Source organism: Styela clava, chromosome 5 (assembly GCF_964204865.1).
Source record: "Styela clava chromosome 5, kaStyClav1.hap1.2, whole genome shotgun sequence".
NCBI classification, from domain to species: domain Eukaryota; kingdom Metazoa; phylum Chordata; class Ascidiacea; order Stolidobranchia; family Styelidae; genus Styela; species Styela clava.
Window position 1 is genome coordinate 20,827,186 of NC_135254.1, and position 23,604 is coordinate 20,850,789.

Below are 23,604 nucleotides of genomic sequence, written 5' to 3' on the forward strand. Positions count from 1 at the left end.
GGGTTTCAAGTATAGACTTTTATAATTTAATTTACAATTATAGACTGTTTACCCGATTCTACATTTACATTCGAATTTATTTTTCGGATTGGTGACTGGCATCTCTCGCCAACCCCGCCACGATTAAACAGAGTTACCGTAGGATTTAGACTGCTTATCATCTAAGATTTTAATATTACAATATCTACGTAAAATTGTCTGCAAAGCAAAACATCTGTCTTCCGTGTGGTTAGTTTTTCCACAAAAATCACAACTCTCAGAATAAAGGGATTCACGTGCACTTGAGGAAGCACTTCGACCCAGTCCTCGGTTTTTTGAACCAAGAGCACGGCGACTGTGCACTGAAATAATAAACACTCTGTAGCTGGGTATTGTCCATAGGCTAGATGGCGCTACAGAAGTGTGTGTACCAACATGGAGTTAACTAATTTCGTTCTCCTATTTTACATCGAGTTGTGCTGAAACTTGTTGGAAGGGGGTATATTCATTTGGCTAACACAGACAGTCTCTGAACTCGGAATAGAACTAAAATAGAGAAAATCGGAATAAAATTATGACTAAACTCTAATCTGGTACACACACTACGGGAGCACCGGCTAGATAAGCCAAACGTTGGAGGTCTCGGGCATAAGAATTATACCTCTCGCCTACTTGCTGTAAGCGATCATGCTGAATCTCTTTATGAAGTTGCTTTCACCAGCCTCATTACAAAACTGCATCAGTTGTTGCAGTATAACATTAGAATCACATCTATTTTGGACGGAAATCATACTTATCAGGTGCACTGTAATTTTCGAGATAAATACATACAAACTAAGTAGTATGGGTATTCAATCTGTCACAGCAGACAAAATCGCACAAAAAAAACGAATCCCTCAGAACCCACAGAGATTTTTAAAATAAATAAATGTTAAAGCCTTCTATCGAAATATTATATATAGTGAAGTTTATACATATATGTGAAGAATTTGCCACAAAAATTTACACATTTTTTCAATCCAAGTTTTCACCTCGAGAATCGATTCCAATGCATCGAATTCTAGTCGATTCCGCAAAGAATCGATTCTGTATTCGAATCCGGAATCGATTCCGCCATCCCTAGCTCCTAGGAATAATAACACCGCTCCGAAGGTGCGCGGCTGTATTGCAGTTGCGAAGTAACTCGGGACGTATAGTTAAGCGTAAGCACAAAAACAAGTAAACTCAGATTTGAATGTAATGTATGTGGAACAATATATACGTGGTGAATATAAAGAATAAACAAGCAATAGAAATAAGAGACAAATACAAAATTACACAAGAGAACTATGCTCAAATATGTGGACACGGAGGGCAAAACTAAATATTTTATCATCAATGTAAAAAATGTATTGTTTTTTTATTAAATTTTGGATGCTTTGCTGTAAGATGGCGTTTCAATATCGCTGCTTTCAAGCTTTTGTTGGTAAGAACATGAGAAACGTTGGAACAAACAACACATTGAGGACGTGAATCATAATTTATAGGAATACACGTGAAACCAATCTTTATACATTATTCGCTGTTATCTCCGTACGGAGCCTCAGGGCTCCGCGAGCTATTCGTTCACTTAAAAAACTGACTTGGTTAATTTTGTATATGTGAAGAAGCATTAACGTCACTAATGAAATTTGACGACGGTGGTGTCGAAATGTGGTAGTGATTCAAATATAACATTATCTATAACTAAGGGCGTAGCAGCCATGGTTTTCTAAAAGGGAGGGGGTTCAGAATAGAAAATTCCCGAGCAACACTCATCGCGATTAGACCACTTCTTAAAAAACGTCTTTTTCAGCGGAGAACGAGATTTCTGTTGCGTAAAATATTCAATCCATGGCCGACACGAGAATTTAAAATGTCTTGTCATATCAATCCAATTGTGTTCATCGTTGCTTGCCTTTGAGTTGACTAATACGGCAATACGGTTGCCACCACGGCAACCATGAAATACTTGTTAAACCGTCTACTAGCAATGAATGGATTGAAATCGTATTTTTGAGTTGCTCTTTCAGCACTTAGGATTATCGCAATGTTTCGTTGTTAAGGGAGAGTTTGCAGTTATCAAGCCAATTATATTTGATACCTTCATATCGAATTCGATCTATGCATGAATGTATCAGTGATTTCTAGATGCAGTGATGAGACAAATATCGGCCGACACAGTAAAATGATCAAACTTTCATTGAAGGGTTTAGATCAGGGGTCGGCAAACTACGGCCCGCGGGCCGGATCCAGCCCGCGGCGCTTCCCTGAATTATATTAACAAAACAGCTTTATCGACGATTATATTCTTTACGTGACAGAATTTGTTTTGAGAAACTAAATTATATTATAACCTAACAAGTATATAATTCACAATCACCCTTAATGAGCCTACAATTGATTATAATTAGAGAAATGGCAACAGAACGAAAAAAAGTTGATGCTGAGCGCAAATGGTTTAATGACGCTGAAAATATTCAAATGATCAGTCTTCGCGCACTGCTTGAAATTTAACTGAAATCTGGGTGAAAAAATGTGATTCATTGGCCCGCCAATGACTTACAACTTTTAATTTTGGCCCGCGAACGACAAAAGTTTGCTGACCTCTGGTTTAGACTTTAGAGCCAGTGAAGTTATACATAATATACAGTCATCCCAATTAAAATACTCGACCCACTGCCCTATCTCCCTCCACTTTCCTATTCTCGAACTGCTGCCCTGTCTCCCTCGCCTCGGCCAACTGCTCCACCCACCTCCCTATCTCCCTCAATCTTCCTATACCCGACCCACCGTCCTATCTCCCCCAACCTTCCTATCCTCGACTCATTGTACTATCTACCTCAAACTTCCAACCCTCGACCTCCCCCAACTTGCTTATCTTCGACCCGCGGCGCTATACCACTCAGTACCTAACCTAAGGGCGCTATAATCCCGACTCGATCGTCAAAATGAACTTTACCATCTTGCGACCAACTTCCATGTGTTATACTGGTCGAGTATGCCAATGAGAGGATCGAGTATGCCAATCGTACGTCGACAAAACATGATTGACGGCATTCGTAAATGTAGGCTGGAATCTCAATTGGTAATCAATAACCATAATTAGTGGCTTAAAAATGTGCCACTAATTGGGCTACTGATGGCATCGGATTTGGATTCACTGTTTTTAAAATTTTAACAGGCCATTCGATATCGACATATCTGAGTTCATTTCCAGAAACTCATTCAATGTCGCCTGTATTTCCGTGCAAGGCAAAACGATGAGGTAATAATCAAATATTTGCACTTTTTGTCTTTTTCAACGAATCTTCTGCCATATCCTGCATTTTTTAATCCTACTCAGATAGGTGTATATACAAATTTCTTTTACGTGACTGAGAAGGCTGAAAATTAAAAACAGTCAAAAATATAAGTCGCTCAGTGAGTGTAATCCCTTCCAAACTATTTTTAAGCCATGAAATGTTTTGCCGTAGCTAGCGTTGCCAACTGCCCTTTAATTCAGCGTACAGTCCCAAATATGAGCTTATCTTTTCTGCAACTTAATGAAGTTGCAAAGGACGCAGTTCGTACGTAATCTTTGGCATCGCTTTTATTAAAAAATGTTGAAGAAAACTACTTTATACGGACCAGAGCACTATCGCTTATTTCGGATCAGCATCATATTGTCACAAGACTCACGACATGGCCAATTATCAAGGGCATGAAACGGCTTGTTAAAACTTAGAAAACTGTCATTCCCAACAAGAAACCATCAGTAGCCCAATTAGTAACACATTTTTAAACTGCCAATTGTGGTTATTGTTTACCATTTGAGATTCTAGCCTACATATACGAATGCCGTCAATAATGTTTTGTCGACGTACGATTGAATCATCTCATTGGCATATAGGGGTTCTCAAACTTTTGGTGTTGCGGAGCCCCTGAAAAGGTTGACTATTATTCGCGGAGCCCCCAAAAAAATGTTAAAATTGTAGCTTTCCGATAAATATTCCTGAGTAAGTTAAAAGTACTTAACTTAATTTAAATGCTAAACCTTTTTTTAATGGGGTTAATGCAAGTCATAAATAAATCAAAATTTCAAAGATAAATTATATATACTATTACTAAAGCTGTAAAAATTTGACACTTGACAAACATATTAATAAACTAGGGGTCGAATCTTTTCCCTTTTGACATTTTCGGAAGACTTAAACGGCTGCTAATAACGTGCGCGATTGCATTTTGTTACAATCACCGATAGTTTTCGTCAGCATGGCATGTTTTTAAACATCTTTACGCCGGTGTTTATTCTCCCTAAATCAAAAATTTTCTTCGGCATATACATGTATTGTTCCACAATGACGACGATAATTGCTTTTTTGTTCTCGTGGGGAATTATGAGTTCAATGTGAAAAACATGTTACCATATAGTCATCGGCGACGAAATGCTAAAAATAATAATTAATAATAAAGAGGTAAATCCACAACTCAAATTTCTTGATTGAAAAACGGCATTCTAAAATATTAAAACTTAAAATAAAAGATCTCACTATAAGTTTGGTTTTAGCAGACTCACGTCAGATTAAAAACGCTTTTATAGGCATTGTAAATCACAAAATTTGGTGTAATGTTAGGTTTTCTTTGGTATAGTAACTGCGAAATCGAAACACAGTCAATTGTGTGCGCGATTTACCTTTTTTTTATTCTGAAACTACCGACGGAGCCGCATTGCATTAAAATAAATTTCAATCGTATTTTGCCCAGATTTTGTGATTTTTTAAACGGCGATATCTTGCTTTATAATAAGAACAAAAAAGAACAAATCAAGTTTGACAAATTCCAAGATCGCAAAAATACGACTCCAATTTATTTAAAGTTGGCAGTTTATCACGTGTTTTATGTTATTTTAGAATAGTATTCTTTCATTTTAGTAATCCTAATAGTAATCTCGAATGAAACTTGGGTAACTATGAGTACAATTGAATTATTACGACAAGACACTTTAAATGCTCGCATCGGCCATACATTGAATATTTTACGCAACAGAAATCTCCTTATCCGCTTTTTATAATCGCAAAGAATGTTGCGCGGAAATTTCCGATTCAAATCCCCACCTCTTGAGAATCCTGGCTGCGCTCCAGCTCATAAATAATGTCATTTTTCAATTCCGCCTCTTTGCCATATTTCGAGGCTATATTGTTGTCAAATTTTATCAAAGCTGTTATTGTTTCTTTGAACAGTTACAAAACTAGTCATTATTTTGAAAAGTAATCGGATAGCTCGCGGAGCCCCTGGGTTTCTCTCGCGGAGCCCTGGGGCTCCGTACGGAGCACTTTGAGAACCTATGGATACGACCAGTATAACCGATGGAAGTTAGTCGCAACATAGTAAAGTTCAGTGTGGCGATCGGGTCGTGAATAAAGCGCCCTTAGGTCAGGTACTGAATGGTATAGCACCTTAGGTCAAAGAGAAGTTGTGGCAGGTGGGGCAGTGGGTCGAGGATAGGTAGGTTGATGGAGATATGACAGTGGGTCGAGGAGAGTAAGATTGAGGGAGATAGAGCGGTGGTTCGATGATGGGAAAGTTGGGTAGATAGGGCAGTGCGTCGAGGATAGGGGGACAGCGTAGTGGGTCGAGGATAGGAAGGTTGAGGGAGATAGGGCAGTGGGTGGAGGGTAGTCAAGTTGAGGGAGGTCGGGCAGTGGGTCGAGGATAGGTAAGTAGAGGGAGATAGGGCAGTTGGTCGAGGGCAGTTTTGAAGTCGAAGGTACAGAGCACTTTGAGGACCTAAAGTCTACGTAGTAGGATATAGCAATGCGAACAACTAAGTAACGAATGTTTCCCCGACTTTTGTTCTCTTGAATTTGTCCTCTTTACACTCTACCATTGCAAAATTATTGGTACTTATTTTAAGAATGGTTTTGCGAGTTTAGGACTTATATTTACCAAAACACAACTAAAATCTAACAAATAACACGCGAAAACTGACAAAACGAGGTAATATTCACAACCACGAAAATCTGTCTGAATGACTAAATCAGTGGTCGGCAACCATCGCCGGTCCGCGGAAATGCTACTACCGGTACGCGGAAACGTGACTCAAAAGACGGACAATGTCCTAATAACATCTTTAGTTGATTGAAATTTCAAACAATAATATAATGAGTTGAAAACAGATTTTGCGATTTATAGGGTAGCTACTTTGGCAACCTTTTGGGCAATACTGCTTTCTGAATACACCGGCATTGCAAAAAAAAGCTTTCACAGGCATTTTTACATTTATATGAGATCGAGTTTTCAGAATTAACAACTACAAAATCGCAGTAGGCTAAAAGTAAGAAATAGTCTACGTTACTTGAATAGCATCACTTTTAAATTTAATATCAACCTAAATTTAAAACGTTTATTGTTACGTCAAATTCTGCACTTATGCTGATTGACCCAAACTTAGTTCGCGACCTCGTATTTGCGGACCCCTGGTGTGTCCAATGTTTTGCTAGCCTGATTTCCCTATAGTGAATGCCTATAGTTTATTGTTACGTCAAATTCTGCACTTATGCTGATTGACCCAAACTTGGGTCGCGACCCCGTATTTGCGGACCCCTGGTGTTTCCAATGTTTTGCTAGCCTGATTTTCCCTATAGTGAATGCAATGCGTAAAATTGATATGAGGCGCAATTTGTAATACTCTTGCTAAAAAGCCTTTGTTTTCCCACCATGGCCCCAGCCCAATCAGTACAAATGCTAATACACCGCTCCCATGATAATCCATCATTCTGTAGTCTCGTCGCCACTGCTGAGAATATGTCTTGACCAGTGCATGTTCCAGAAAGCGCCAAGCACATGAGTAACATATATATCTAACGAACACAATCAACTGCGCTAAACCAGACGTATCCGTGGATTCATCCAATTGCAAAGCGTATTTTCCTCCTTTGACTCTATCAATCAGTTGGCATCTAATATCTTGACCCATTTCGCTGATACGTCGGCGAATGGTATGTACAGACATTGGTATTTCTTTCATTTCCTTAGTTACCTTGTCTCCATTCATAATTTAACTCATTGCAATAGTTTTGATTAGTGTTTCTCCAATGGTGTGTGGTTTTTTATTTTTTTGCGATTAAATATGTCACTTCATACGATGCCTTTTGAGATTTTTCTAAGATTGTGAGATACTTTATCATTGTTTTCTTTTCGCCTAACAATTCTTTTTCTGAAACCAAGCTTTATTAAGTTTTCGCTGTACTTCCGCTTATAAGGATGGTTTGAGTGATGTATTTCTATTCGATGAGGGTGAGGAGATGAGTCTTTTGTCGGCCGTTGATCCCCACTGCTTGAAGACGCAAAGATGTCTGAAGGTGCATGCGGTGTTCTGTTCCCACTCAATTTCTCCGTTGTATCTTCCGCTCGCGGCTTTTTTGAAGTATTCTTCAGTAACCAGTTTGTCAACAATCACGAATGGCGTCTGAATGGCGAAAGTATTTATCGTTTTTGCACTTATGCTGATTGGCCAATGTTACGGCAGTAAATAGGGAAGTGTATACTCGGGGAAACATTCATAATTATAATCAGAGATTTATAAAGTTGTTATACATAAATACGCTACACAAACGCGATGCTCATATTTATGGAAAATTTAAATTGTTTCGCGACCCAGGGCGGAAGGCTTTGAGATCCCGTAGTTGCGGACCCCTGGTATAAGCATTAGCAGTAGTTTTCGCCCAAATTGCATTGCATGATTAAGAAAAAGTGATCTTAACAGTAAATCTTGTCTATTTCATCTCGAAAGCCTACAATTCACGTACAAAGCCTACCATTCCGCCCAATTGAGAGGGAATTCCTTCCTAGGAAGAAATTATGATTTGTCCTTGCTGTAGTATGACTAATATTCTTTAGTTCTTCATTGGGAACAAAATTTACATATGAATGGTTTTGGTATTGGATACGAATTAGAAGTATGAATCGTTTTGTTGTTACGTTGTTATTCTTGCTGGTATTTTCCTTCTTGCTGTTACCTACTAGATCAATTAATTTAAATTTTCAGTGGTTAAAGATTGTATTTTCCGCTAGGAGGCTTTATTTCCAAACGTTCTATAAGCTCTTGTGTGGTTCGTTTTTCACTTCAAAATTACGTGTGATAACTCCTGAAAATTGATACTAATCATTTGTAGCGGTTTTTCGACCTCTCTCGTGCTACTCTCTTGTTACGCGAAACGGAATTCAATATTCTTGTTGAAATTTTTCTTTTTATCGTAATAAAAAAATCGCTTTTCTCATAAACTACTCGACTAATTGTTTTGAAATTTTCAGCGGTTAAAGATTGTATTCCTCTAAAATGTTGTTACCTTTATTCATTTCAAAAATTCCTGTGGGCTCGGTGGGAATCGTTTCGTCTGCGATAACCGTCATCAAAAATTGCGCATCTTGTAGCGATTCCGCGATCGCGTCAGTCGTGAAAACTGCTTTAGGCCTACCGATAGTCTACTGTGGCAGATTGCATACTCGCAAGTAGGCTTTCGTGTCCATATATTTGAGCAACATTCTCTTGCGTTATTACTTATCGATTTTAATCGGTACGTATGTTGATAGGTATTTGTGTGTATGTCTGTCTGTCTGTCTGTTAGATGCACGCGATATCTCACGGAAACGAGATTGAATCTGCTCCAGTTTTTGCATGTGCATTCATCATATCTCGGACCAGAAGCCTATTGATTTTGGGCGAATTTTGTCGTATAATTAGCGAGTTATCAATTCAATTAGTGATGGGACACAAGGTGTTACTATGGAGTAAGAGCGCTGTTTTGGGATCCCCTAACTTTCGATCGATAAGTCTTCGATCGATATTCTCGTTATCTTGTTGTTAGTATTTTTTTCTTTCTGTTATGAAAAAAAATCGCCCTTCTCTTTAACTACTGGACAAATCAATTGCTTTGAACTTGTCGCTAGAAAGCTATTGATTTTTTCGATTTCAAAAATATCTGTTGCCGCTATGCGAATCGTTCTTTGTGTGCTATGACGTCATCAAAAATAAAAATTACGTTCCTTGTGGCGGTTCCGCTTTTGCGTTAACCGTGAAGGCTGCGGTACCCGTATTATTTCGTTTTGATCTTCTTGTCCATATATTTGAGTATCGCTCTCTTGTTTTTTATGATACTAATCTACGCACAGAATATAATATACTGTGACAGATTGCATACCCGTAAGTTTGAGCATCACTCTTTTGTGTTATTATGTTGTTGTTATTGTTGGTATCTTTCTTCCTTTTGTTATAAAAAAAAATCTTTTTTTCTTTTGAATTACTGGACGTATTGCTATGAAATTTTGAGTGGTTGAAGATTGTATTTTGTGCTATAAGGCTATTACTTTTATTTATTTCAAAAATTGTTGTGGGCTTTATAGAATTAGTTTTTTTGTGTGCAATAAGGTCATCAAAAATTGCGCACATTTTGGCTGTTCCGCATTCGCCTTATTAATCTGGAAGACTGCGGCGGTATCGGTAGTCTACTGTAAGTGATTGCACACCCGTACTACGCCGTTTTTGTCTTTCGTGTCCACATATTCTAGCATCGGTCTCTTGTTGTTATTTTTGTGTTGTGGTTGTTCATGTTGGTATTTTTCTTTTCGTTGTTTATGAAAAATTCGCTTTTCTCTTTGATTACTGGACCAATTGCTTTAAAATTATTTTCAGTGGTTGTTCGTTGTAGTCGCTAGGCCATTATTTTTGTTCATTTCAAAAATTCCTGTGGGCTCTATAAGATTTGTATTTTTTATTCACAATGTGTACTTTAGTATGGTAGAAAATTAGATACGTTTTTTGTGCGCGATGATGTGATCATAATTAAAAATTGCTCACCTTGTGGCGGCTCCGGGTTCGTTGCCATCTGTTGGTCCGGCGAAGTTGGGAAGATTACGGTACAGGTAGTCTACTGTAAAAGATTAGATAGCCGTACTACCTTGTTTTTTTTTATCTTCGCGTCGCTGTACTTTGCTCTCTTGTTCAGATTATCATCCATTTTGTCATCGCCGACGGCAAGTGATATTATCAAAAGGATACTCGTACGTGCCAAGCACTTTATCGTTTTCAACGAACAAGGCAACAGTCCTTCGGAAAATTGACACATCAACTGCAATATATAATGTAAAAGTTTTCCATTGGGATGTAAAGCTATGTAAAGCTTTTCCCCCTACACACAGTAATATTTTTTTTTATAAATGACAGATTCTAGGTAAAGTCTTGTTTAATTCAATGTGAATAGTCTCAGATGTTTTTGTGGGCAAGTTTGACGATGTCATATATACACTGGATCTCGTACGTGTAGAATTCCATCGTAATTTTGATTGCTGAAGAATAATTCCGACCTGAGTCAATCAATGTTTTAATTTAAATTTTATTTATTTCAGAATTTAGTACAAATGCATAAGACAGTCGAGGCATCGATGCAAAGAGACATAGCTTACTTGGTCCCCCGAATCATAAATGCACTTTTGCTCCATCATCAAGCATGACCGACAAAATCTATATTTTGGCAACAGTATCAAGCTACAGAGGCATTTCTGTTTCGGTACACCTGTAGTATGTGAAGCAAGGTGGCGGACACCGGAACGTAGTATGTGTACCAGGTTAGGGTTAGGCCATAATTTTATTCCAATTTACCTTATTTTAGTTCTATTACGAGTTCGGGGACTAGCCAAGTGACCGTAGCATTTGTAACTAAAATTATGGCATAACCCTAACCTGGTACACATACTACGTTCCGGTTTCCGACCTCCTGGTTCACATACTACTGGAGTATCGGAATTTCTGTACACGGCCTCCCCTATGAAAGCATCCTTCAGGTAACCAGCTTCAAACAAATTTATGGAATTGTGACAAGGCGACAAATAGCTCCTGACTATTTGATCTACCCAGTGGATGCATAACTCTCGTGGTAGGCTACTTAGTAAAGATACCTGAGCTGACGAGACAAAATCTTATGAAGGTCCAACAACATATTAGACCTCGGACATTAGATTAAACAATTTGAAATCTTGGCATCATCACACAACAGAAAGTTTCGAACTATCCAGCGGGTAGGTGCAGTAGAAGGAGTAAGGGTGAAGTATACAAAACTCTTTATACAAGACCATTCATAGAACAAGGCGAGCTAACACAAAGTACAATGGATATATACATATTAAACCACGTCGAATATTCATGTGTCACACATAATTTAAATAAATTTAAACACACACGCGAAATGCAATGAAATAATGTAGAATTTCGTCACATTCTCATAACTTCAAAATTGTCAACATTCTTAAAACTAGGACTAGTAAAGACGCCGACGTGAAATTTTGTTTGTATTCATTCTAGACGTATTACCTTCAGAATCGCTGATTATCATTTTTCGGTCTGTGGTATCTTTAACACACACTGTGATTAAAAAAATAAAGTTGTTTTGATGCTGTCGATGATGCGTGGCTAGTAGAATGCTATTACATAGATGTGTAAACACTACGGAATGCTGTTTTTCAAACTAACAAAATTTCATCTATATGTAAATTCAATGTACAAAGAAAATAAGACGTTCTGTAGCAGTCATTTTTAAACGATTTAGTAAAAAATATTGGCATTCCATATTTTAAGACTTGAACATAAATTATGTACAAAAATACAGCTTTTGTATTTGTGTATTATTTGTGCATTTGAAGATAACGCCAAATATATAATCAAAACAAATCAGAAACGGCGTATTCTGTCCAAGCACGTGAGTGGGACAAAACGTCAACACATGATGTTTTCATGTGCGGTCTCCGGAGATCTAGATTAATCTGCGATCAACATGCTGTCGACCACAACCGGCATAACGTCATATGTTTTCCATTTATGCGACAGCATCACACGTGCTCGTTTCCACGTAGTAGACTTCTTTCACTATGAAGAAGCATAAACAATTGTTTGGATCTTGCACTCGCACTTCCTGTTACTGACGACCTCTTGTTACGAAATGACTGGAAGATAATTTATTTAATTTATACATTCTTTTTAAACTTTCATTCAAGTATTGGAAGTGTTCAGTTAAGATGATGCATATCGCATTGTCATAACGTAGAGCATTCTAAACATTGCAAACGAGGTAACGACTATTGCACATACATATACCCTGTATATCACCACCAGGGGGTGACAATGTGTAATTAAAAAAAAATACTCGATCTGTGTTTAACAGTATCGGATAATGAGTCAACGTCTCTTGGCATGATAATGATGGATATTTCAATCACTCAGCTGAGGAAAGACATTTGGCTTTTACGTAATATTCATAAGAAAGTTATACACCTGATAGTACAATCAAATGAGGAAGGTATTTATTCGTATTGTTGTAAGTAAAATGACAAAACATTCAGTTTTTTTGTGCGACTGCTCATATTTGTCACATTAATCTAAATTTATTTAGTGGCGGTTTATGTGTTGAGTTTATTACAATCATTCATTTGCTTTAATTGCTGTTATTTTATCGTGAAATGTAAAATGTATTCACATATATTCTAGGAATATTATCAACAAATTCTTCAAAGATATTGCTTTCTATCCTTCACTTATAAATGCGCCTTCTTCACATTTTTGTCACCCAACCATTTCTTTTTAAAGCTTAACGTTATCGATCCTGAAGGGGTTGCCAGTTATTATTATTTTTTAACTCTTTTTTTTAACTTTGACCCTTTTTGTACTCGAGTGTGAGCAGTTCTACATTTCTAAAATTAACGCCAAGGACAGGCGGGCCTCGATCTATATGTGTTTGGTGATCACTCAAATATATACTTGTTTAAAGACATTCACAGCTAAAACGTATGAGAGACAGCGCCTATATGAGAGCCTTGTTCATAAGAGGCAAAGAGAACACAATTATCACATTTTTTGATGTATTGAAATCAGTGAATTTTCAAAGATAAAAACAATTGAAAAAATAGCACAAATTTCAATTTTAACTCCTTCAGCGTATACATCTTTATACCATTTCCCGCAAAATGACACTGGTATTTCACAAAGCAAAGGATATCACATATAATAGATATAATATAATACATATTCAAAGCATCAATACATCTTTCAAATTAATAAATACAGCTTATACCAACCGCGTCATAAAAGAATACATAACAGTTATTCTAAGCTAAACATCGCACATCGGCATACCGCAAAATAATTTCACAATGCCAACGAAGCAAAGTTATTTTAGTAGGGTGCAAGTTGATTATTTACAACTAATGTTATATTCGATTATGCTTAAATATTTACAAGTTGATGTCTGGGGTTTTGCAAACAGAATTCGCCTCGAGCAATGAGAGCAATTTGCTGCTGATACTTGGCAATGAGCAAATTCAAACAAAGCGAGTATGTTGCAACTAACTATGATTGCGTTATACACTCGAAGGTCCAATCAACTGAGAAGGTTAAGGAATCGTAATATTATAAGTAAAATGACAAAACAGCCAGTTTTTTGTGCGACTGTTCACACTTGTCACATTAATCTAAATTTAATTAGTGGCGGTTTATGTGTTGAGTTGGTGACCGTACATTTGAACCCACGTACATTTGAACCCATACATTTGCACCCGTATATCCGCGGGTTCAATCTTTATGAGGGTGATAAAAGACATGGGTTAGGGTTAGTATGGGTTCAAATATTCGTAAAAAAATAATTTCCATAGGTGCAATTGTCGTGGGTTCAAATTACGGGTTCAAATGTACGTGGGTTCAAATGTAATGGAACTGTTGACTTTATAACAATCATTCATTTGCATTAATTACTTATACTTCATCAGGAAAGTACTGTAAGAATTAGGTCGGTCGCATTAAAATGTATTCACATATATACTAGGAATATTGTCAACAAATTCTTAATAGATATTGCTTTCAAACCTTTAGTTATAAATGCGCCTTCTTCACATTTTTGTCACCCAACCATTTCCTTTGCCATCTTAAAGCTTAGCGCTATCGATCCTGGATGGATTGCCAGTAATTATTATTTCTCAACCTGTATGTGGAGTATGGGCAGTCTCATATTCCTAAATATAACGCCAAGGACAGACGGGTCTTCATCTATATGTGTTTGATGGTCACTCAAATATTTGCTAAAGACAGCTAAAACTCATAATGAAGGGCAGCGCCTCACGAGGGCCTTTCTCAAAAGAGACAAAGAGAAACACAATTATCACATTTTTTTATGTATTGAAATCAGTAAATTTTCAAAAATAAAAACAATTGAAAAAATAGCACAAATTTCAATTTTAACTCATTCACCATATACACCTTTATACCATTTCCCGCAAAATGACACTGGTATTTCACAAATTGCAGAAGCATAGGATATCACATATCATATGTATCTCAACAGCTCGAATGCAACCCAAATTCAAATTTATCGATCTAATGAACAGTCATGGTGTAGTACAAACACAGTGATAATTTACCACAAAATTATTATATAAATTTGACTGGTTCACATTCAGTATAAAAACGGCGAGGCGCGATTGACAAGATATACTAATATAACAATTTGATTGAAAATATCATTGATACTGCTTGCCGTTCTTAATAAAACAAATCCGTTTTGGTCCTTTTTTTAGTTGAGAATTTTTGGCGTTGCGTTATAAAGTAAAAGTACAGCAGTACAGCAAAACTTATAAAATTATATTAAAGTAGTCACAAACGAAAAGTGTTTTATACACTCCTGGAAGTTCACGGCATTGTTTTGTAATAATACTAAATCATTTTCTTTCACTTAGTGAAGTTTGATAATTGTCAAGGCATTTAACCATACAATGGTTTCCACTTTTCCACTCTGAAAATAGTGTCTATTGCATTCTTAACATCTTCAACGATGTAATCAGCTTTTGTCATTTCCGCGGTGTACGGTAGGTCCCGGTGTCCGTGATCTACATCTGCCTCGGCTTCTTCTGTTCCTGGCTCAGGTGCCTTGTATACGCCAGTACATACAAGAATCGAAGTGCATCTAAACATAAGACGCAGTGCATGAATACATTTTTAATTTAATTGAGACAACTTATACCAACCATGCGCCGCAATAGAATACATTTGGGGTTATTCTAAGACTAAGTTAAACATCGCCGGCGGCACACCTCAAAATATTTTCCCAATGCCAACAAAGCAAAGTTGTTTCAGTAGGGTGCAGTTGATTATTTACAACTAATGTTATACTCGATTAGGCTCAAATATTTACAAGTTGATTGTCTGGGGTTTGGCAAACAGAATTTGCCTCGAGCAATGAGAGCAATTTGCTGCTGATACTTGGCAATGAGCAAATTCAAACATAGCCAGTATGTTGCAACCAGCTATGTTTGCATTACCCTGAGCAAAGCTATTAATACATAGTTTGTTTAGATAACTCTGCAATGACAACCCCAAATGACACGCAATTCAAACGACGATTTGCTGAATTGCGAAACGTAGCATTTCGAAATAAATGGGTTTGCCCAATCAGAACATTTTTCGTAATCAGACTACAACGCTTGTATGTCATCTGAGTGCGTCGTGGGGCTTATTGCCAACAAAAGCAATATGTAATTGGATAAGTTGAACATTCCACTTTGATGTATTGTAATATTTAGGTGACGTAGTTTTATTGTATACGCTGGATACAATTGCCGCGGACGTATTTCGAAAGTTCGCATATCATTTGACGATTGCCATACGAGAAATACCGGCCTAAATAGTATCAAATCGCTGAGTCAATCACAAGACAATTGTAAGAGCACGTACCTGTTCACCCCACGAACATTTGTGATGTCGCCGTGGAGAGCGATATGATTGTCAGCTGCAAGACGAATTGCCTTTTTTGCGCTTCTGTCAGAAATCCCGTTTCGTTTTGCACGGGGCATAACTGGCGACCTACGTATGAACACGCAAAGATTAAGTGCATGCAATGATTCGCTTTATTGTATATATATATAAATATATATAGTAAAGCATATATACCTAGTCAACTGTTTTTCCATTTGTTTCTTGATTTCTTCTTTTTTGAAAGCAATGTCTTTCCTCTTTCGTTGTAAGAATTTGTTGAACATGTTTGCACCATAAATATCAGTAAGCGGGTTGTCCCTGGAAAACATTTGAAAAATTTACAATCTAATAGTTATGACAATCTAGATTACTAATTGAAAAAAATGAAACAGCTATTCCAGACGTTAAATAACCTATGTTGAACAATTAACTTCGAAGCACTTACCCAATGGCGTAAACTGTCGTCAATTCGGTGATGTTCATTGATGTTGCAATTTCTTCAATCAGCTTTTGCGAATACTCGTATGTGACCTCACTTGGTTTTCCGATCAGTGCGGTATATTCAAGATCACTTCCAGTAATCTTTTTGTAGAGATTTTCAAGACACACCAAAAACGCTCCGTGGCCGAATCTATAGAGGAAATTATTTGTAGGATTGAGACGCTGTAGTTGGGTACAAAATAAGTATTTGTATCGTGCATTTATAATGTAGACCAAATTATATACCTTGGCGTTTGTGCTTTTGCCATCCACAGGAGATCCATATTCACAGCAAGTACTGGCAAGTGCGTTCGTTGATTCATTTCGCCCGGGCGATTTGGCTTGCCGTTTGTAAGCAAAACGTCGAGAATGAGCTGAAGGTTGGTCTCCCACCTCACAGGTTCTCCCAGAAGTACAACAGCCTCAATTGTGGGAAAACTGTCGTCGTCGTCTACCGTTTCTTTCGGCCACCTTGCTCTGTCAACCCAGTCAAGATATGGGTACGCTTTTCGTACGTCTTCTATGGTCAAGATTTTTTGAAATCCAAGACTGAAAAAAGGTTTATAATATTGTTTGAATAAATAAGAATAAAATAAGAAAAAGTATAAATAGATTAATTCATAATAAAGGGTCGTTGAAACAATCTTTACCAACCTTTCTGCAACTTTTACGCTTCCTCCATCATGTTCTGGTCCAGATACCAGACACCATTTGTCATGGTATTCGTGAAACATTTCGAGAGGATTTTGAGACATAACGATTTGGTCCGGATTTACCTAAATAAAAAATATTTATTATAATAAATATCTACCATCTATATAATATCTAAATAATAATAATATATAATATCTAAATATCTATATATCGAATCTAGTCTGCCACTTAAATTGAGATTTCAATCTTACTTCCACGCCGAGTTTTTCCGATAGAGTAGCAGCTTTAACTTCCCTCAGTCCAAAACCATTTGTACAAAATACCGCTGGCACGGCAAATCGTGTCCCAGTTTCATCCAGGAGCGATTTAAGAGATTCGCTGGCCTGGGGGATGGGAGTCTTTCCTCTCAACAGGACCCCATCGATATCAAACATGATCCCAAACTGCGGGGATTTATTCTGGATAAAATAAAACGGAAAGATGTTAGAATTTTCGAAAAAATGATTCTTTTATTGTGGGCTATGTTCGTTTTTGCAGTACAGCAGTGAAAAGTTTCATTTAATAATGTTTAGCAAGCAAAATTATGAATTGTTTTATTTCCATATCTCCGCCAAGGATTGTTTCAGTTTCATTTCCTTAATATCCTCTCAATCACAAGTAAAAATATTGCTGAGAAAATGACCGGACGGGCAAATCATTAAGCGATAGGCGTTCGTGATCACGTGTAACATAAATATCCGGTTGATCGCTTGTAAACAGGTGGCCAGAACAACGTTCCACCACACTAAAAGTCGCGAAGATTTAATCAATTCTGTAAGACCAAGCTGTCGTAGCCGCAGCCATCCATAAAATCAATAGTTTTGTGTGCCATATGCGCACTGTGACCCGTCACTAATTCATACTTAGACAAATATAAATGAACACATATAATGGGAACCATAGTGGAATAATTAAAGATTATAATATTGAATATTTGGATTATATAGCGACGTGGAGAATTTTTAATGAAGAAACTTTTCTCACCGATGCATTGTTGTTAAGATCTTTATATTGCGAGCCCATCGTGCAATGTTCTTCAACGTTAGTGGTCCTCGCGATAAATCAAATTTAAAGTGTTTTATCAAGTGTTTATTTTCTGAAAATATAAACAAACAATTTCAAATTAAAAGTTCACTCTTGATCGAATTCTCTTCAATTCAGTATAGTCTATCCTCATCTAACCCTTCTCGATGAGTATGAAGCTCAACTGATGCGGGATGGCACGCGCGATCTTATTTGTGCTTTTCATCTGGAGAGAAGTAATCAACTTGTTGACGGCCAACGATAAACTTTTTTCTCTTTTATATGACATCATGTAATACACCATAAAGTTACTTTGTTGTCATGTGATATAGGAACGCCTGGAGACGATATTTCGTAATATCCGAGTAGTAAAAAGAAGACTATGCTTCGCAGTCAAAACAAATGATTAATACGACATAGTTTAAAAATGAAAAATTGAAAAAAAAAATTAGAAAAGGAAAACGCTGCCGTGTTATTAAATTTTCAAACTCGTCAATATGACACCCCACCCGGGATCAGACGACTTTGGGCGTTATCCTGGAAACCCATTAACAAAACTGGTGTAGGTGTGCAAATAAGTACCGGCATTGCACGGAATGGACGAATGCCGCGACGGCTTGTTGCTCATCGCCAGCTGTTTACGCCGTTTCTCTATGTTGCGAATTGAGAGAAATCAGCTGATCGGCTCTGGTAAACAAACCTTCGCTTTGTGAGACATGAACTCACCGGGGTATATCTTCGGTTATTCAACTTAGGAGGACAGTCAATGAGGTAGGCATCTGATTTCGACACAAACTTGTGTGGTTTATTTCTCACAAAGCAATGAAAACTCTACATATTTCATGTAAACATAAATCTCAAAAAACTAAAATGATGAATTCACCTATTTTAAATTATGGAGCAATCCGAGATTATTTATGATAAACATATAACCGAGTTGTTTTTGAGTGGATTATTATTATAAATTCCTATGCAAAAAAACATGTTTCCATTGAATTCAAAACACCTCGTATATCACGCAAACTGGTAGACGGGTCAAAATCTTTGAGCTCGTTTATGACAGATCAAAACCTGCATAACGGGCTATGGTCTCATTACTTTGTAGATTTTATGACAATTGTTTTAGCGACCCACAAGAACCCTATTTACATGAAGTTATTCAATGAAAACATGCCAGTATACCATTCATGTAACCGCAGATATCGTCGTCAACAAGCGAGAATATATGACGTCATAAAGCATCAAAATAAAAACAACCGACAGTAATTACAATAATTCGCCGCAGTTTATGACTTGTTGATGCGATGAAGTTCAAAGTATGCATGCCTTACATAACGGACGTGCTTGTTGTTCACCAGACTACTCCGAGGATCCTTTTATTTGACCTTTGACATATTTTCGGAACAAAACATTTTTGATATTAAAATCATAGCTGCGATAATATAGCGTGTTTTAAACTTTTACTGGCTTCCGAATTCTTTTCCATGACAATATTCATTAGAAATGTTTTCAATTCTAGCCTAGTGTTCCTGCTAGACTCTCAAGTCCGGCGACCAGACTGTGCCGTAGCCAAAAATTCATTATATTCTACTTCTGACGATTTCAAATAAATTAAATATCTTGGCAATCCTGGTAGATATTAACAAAAGTTTATACAAAATACACGTCGGCCACAAGAAGGAGAATTTTTTCAAGATATTTAGAAAAATTTCAGTCATATTTTCACAATACGTCCTGGGGTGGGTGGACCCATTTCGAGAATCAACAAGAAATGCTTACAGATAAAAATCTTTAATAAACAACATAATCTTCACGAATTCTTATCTACATGCTATAATTGTACTTTTCAAGTTCACTATTGAAAATCTTACGCACAATCAAACCATATCAATATAACGTTTGTAACGGTTCCATTACATTTGAAATAACGTACATTTGAACCCGTAATTCGAACTCACGACAATTGCACATGCATACCTTTGCACCTATGGAAATTTGAACCTACGTATATTTGAAGCTAGTTGATTGACTAAACTACTATTTAAATCCTGAATAATGTTATACCATTGAATTCTATTCGTATCGAAACACAATCCTTCAAACTAGTTGGTCTCACTTTTTCCGTGCCATTAAAACCACATATGAAAATTACAACGAAGACTTTTTTTTAATGATTTCTATCATATATCCCTCTAATTCTGATCTCTGCTTGCAGATGTCTGATTATAAGCGCAATCCCATTGGGCATAACACCAGTTTTCGATATCATCGATCGGCCATTTCAATTAAATAATTTAATATTTTTGCATTTGGTCGAATAACTTTTAAATTTCCTGAATATTTCCTATATGGTAACAATTGAGACATACCAATGTTAATTTTTATTAATTCGGTATAATTTGACATCGTAGAAAACTAGTGGGCAGCGCTAAAACAAAACGCGAAGAAAGATCCGCATGCCTGAAATTTATCTAAATATCAACATATGGTTGATATATTGAGAATGATGTAATGATACATTTCCTACGCTAGATTGTGAAATCTCTTTTCTTCGATCCTATACCCGTAAGAGGATCTCCATTCGCTCGTCACCACGTTTTGTTGCCTCGAGCATGTCCCCTGCCATAATATGATCACGCTTTCGACGCGTGGTCGAATCCAAAGATCAAAATTCTCTTTCGCATTCTCCCCGTTTTGCTTATTCTCTCTAAAAGCACATCTGCGTGCCCAGAGAGCTCATGATTGCCGCTACATATAAATATAATAAAAATAATAAAATCCGATGACGTAAAGTACTCAGCTGCTTTGCCTAGGTTCGCAAATTACCCCCCAAACCACATTTTTACCAAAACAGTAATGCAAATGCTGAATACAACTTTCTACCTTCAGCGACGATGCGTTTTAACCGTTGGCGAAGAAGCGTGTGACTATTGATTCCGCGCAACGGGAGAAAAGAGTTAACAATCCGGATATTTCAATTGCGAACAGAGGAAGTGTTTGCATACAATTGATTGGCTCCAAGTAATACGAATGAAATGTTAAACAAACCAAAATTACTCATACTTTCAATATTTAGCAATATAATTAAAGTTGAAATATTATTAGGCAATGGGTGATTGAACCGACGAACCCGTCTGCAAATAAATACGCCGTCGCTGCTGCTTCTGTAAACTCAGCTTGGGTCATGGCCAAATACTTGACGAATGTTCAAACTCTTCCACTGTGTACGTTTCATGCCATTTGCTACATAAGCATTTATGAGAACGATGAACACTGTTTATGTTATATTGTAGATGGGCGAGTCTAATTCACAATTCAGCACAGCAAATTTTATTTTGACAAAATCGCTCTACTTTTTGTCACCCGAAAATTTTTTCGGGTTTTCATATCCCAAAATTTGTTTAATGCGTATGTTTATTATAGAAGTATATATCGCTTTTAACAATTAAAGTTTTTTGAGTTAAAAACAAGCTTTCAATATGCCTATAATATTTTCCTTGTGTACACGTAATCAAGTAGTGAAGGGAATTCCGAGGATTCCATGAAATAGCTTCAATTCGAAAATTAATGCCAATAACGCGAAAGCTTAAGCATTTGTCTTCCAACAACGCTTGTATTGAAGCAGCAGTGCCTTAGTTTGGATGATTTTTATTTCTATTACAAAGTTTTGCCCCTGCCAACTCTTGATATATATTTCATCTATTTTTTCGCAATCTTGAAAATTAGGATTAATTGTTTACTCAGTATCACAAACTAGGCAAAAGCACGGATTTCGGTAATATCAGTAGTCTCTCATTTGGATTGACAAACGAGGGATTGAAATTATTTTCAAATCAAATTGAAATAATGGGGCTCCCGAAGTATGCGAACCAAGATGGCGGACATCGGAATGTAAATGTGTACTAGGTTAGGGTTAGGCCATAATTTTAGGTATAAATACTACGGGAGGCTCTTGGCTAGTCTTCGAACTGATAATAGGACTAAAATAAGGAAAATTGGAAAAAAAGTATCGCCTAACCCTAACCTGTTACCCATGTTACGTTCCGATGTCCGCCATCTTGGTTCGCATACTTCGGGAGCACCGAAATAATTAAAAAAAAATGTATTATGCTGTTATATGAACAGAAAAAAGTAGGTAGACTTTCATCATAGTTATTTATTGACACGGCCTTGTGAAATGGGATTTTCTGTACATGTTCGTTACTAAAACATTGATTCAGCGAAACTGAGTAACAGTAACATTGCGTAATTCAATTTTCATTCATCAATATATACCACACGTATGGCATCAATAATAACACGCGAAAATCAGTCTGAATCTTCGTGGATTATTACAACAGTAATAGAAATCAAACCGACACATTTTCAATTAGGTCATAGCGTGAGAAGCAATTTTCTTTGTTAGTAAAGTATTGTTTGAGTAGACTGCATGGTAACAAACATCAGATCAACGTTGTCCTGTATGTCAATAGTGCGTGGGTTTATTTACAGAGGCAGCTATTTTTGCAACTTTTACAATTTCCAAATACTGAGTTGGTCATTGAACCTGTTACCAAATACAATAGCAAACTTGAATTCAAATAAACCCCCGGAACAGTACTTTCCTCACTATGTTTTAAAAACGAATCAACAAAGATATTTAAAGTTAACACGCGTTCAAGGCGTGGGGAGAAGCAAATCGATTCATGTCTATTTATCGATTATTGTCTGAGATATTCCGTTAATTCATTTTGCGTGACATCTGTTTCAATATAAAAGTCTTCAAAATGCTTTTTAAAACGGTAAGATCAATTAATTACCAACCCCACGACAAAATACACGCATATGTCGATCTGAGAAACTCCATTTTTTCATCGCATTGGCGCTTTTCAATACACATAATACCGAGTTTTCTTATTGATTATTCTTTAAATATCTTAATACGGATAGGCTTTATTCCCGTCCTTTGAAGCTTAAATTTTAGGCGTGTTTCCTTTACCACAGTAACCGGTGGATAAATAAAAGCAAAAAGTCGCATACAACTACACAGCTTATTTAGCTACAATTATCACAATTATTTCTGCAATATACAGTTTATTATTCTTACGCAAAATCGATAGACTATAGTTTGGCATAAATTGTTTTGATTTCAAATCCGCCAATCAACTTACTTACTTAAATTAACTAACGCTATAGCTTTTACGAATGTATTCGCGAAATAATACGAAATATATTTGAATATCTTCGCTGTGCTGATTAGCTTTCCACGTTAACATATCTTATATCATCTGTAACAAGCGTTTCAACTTTTTTTTAACTTATTCAATAAAATAATGTCAAGTGGTATATAGAAGAAAAACGAGGTCGAACGCCTTTTGTTTGCTTACCTTATTATACTTATATATTTATATATTCATCTTCTAATCTACTCAGTGATATAATTGCGTTTTCGGATTTCCAACGTACCGAATTTCGCCTGTTAAACCTTTAAGAACCAAACGATCAGCTCAAATTTAGTAAGTTATATATATATGATCTCTAACATTTGACTATCCTACCTTAGGCGAAAGTTGATGTAGGCCTAGCTTGGGCACTTTTGACCATACATGCTATTATATATGTATATGTATATATGTTTTCATGCAAAGCTGCTTAAACACTCG

General features: G+C 36.7%; 1 protein-coding gene across 1 annotated transcript; it reads right to left on the bottom strand.

Annotated features, from left to right (window-relative positions):
• Positions 1-14,174: 14,174 nt before the first annotated feature.
• LOC120343999 (haloacid dehalogenase-like hydrolase domain-containing 5) lies at positions 14,175-18,078 on the bottom strand. The gene is made up of 8 exons (XM_039413071.1): positions 17,924-18,078; positions 17,152-17,358; positions 16,901-17,022; positions 16,493-16,795; positions 16,212-16,397; positions 15,962-16,084; positions 15,746-15,874; positions 14,175-14,978 (listed from the first exon to the last, which is right to left on the bottom strand). Exons 1-8 carry the CDS (start codon positions 17,960-17,962, stop codon positions 14,777-14,779), a joined length of 1,311 nt encoding a protein of 436 aa, XP_039269005.1. The 5' UTR covers positions 17,963-18,078; the 3' UTR covers positions 14,175-14,776.
• Positions 18,079-23,604: the final 5,526 nt, after the last annotated feature.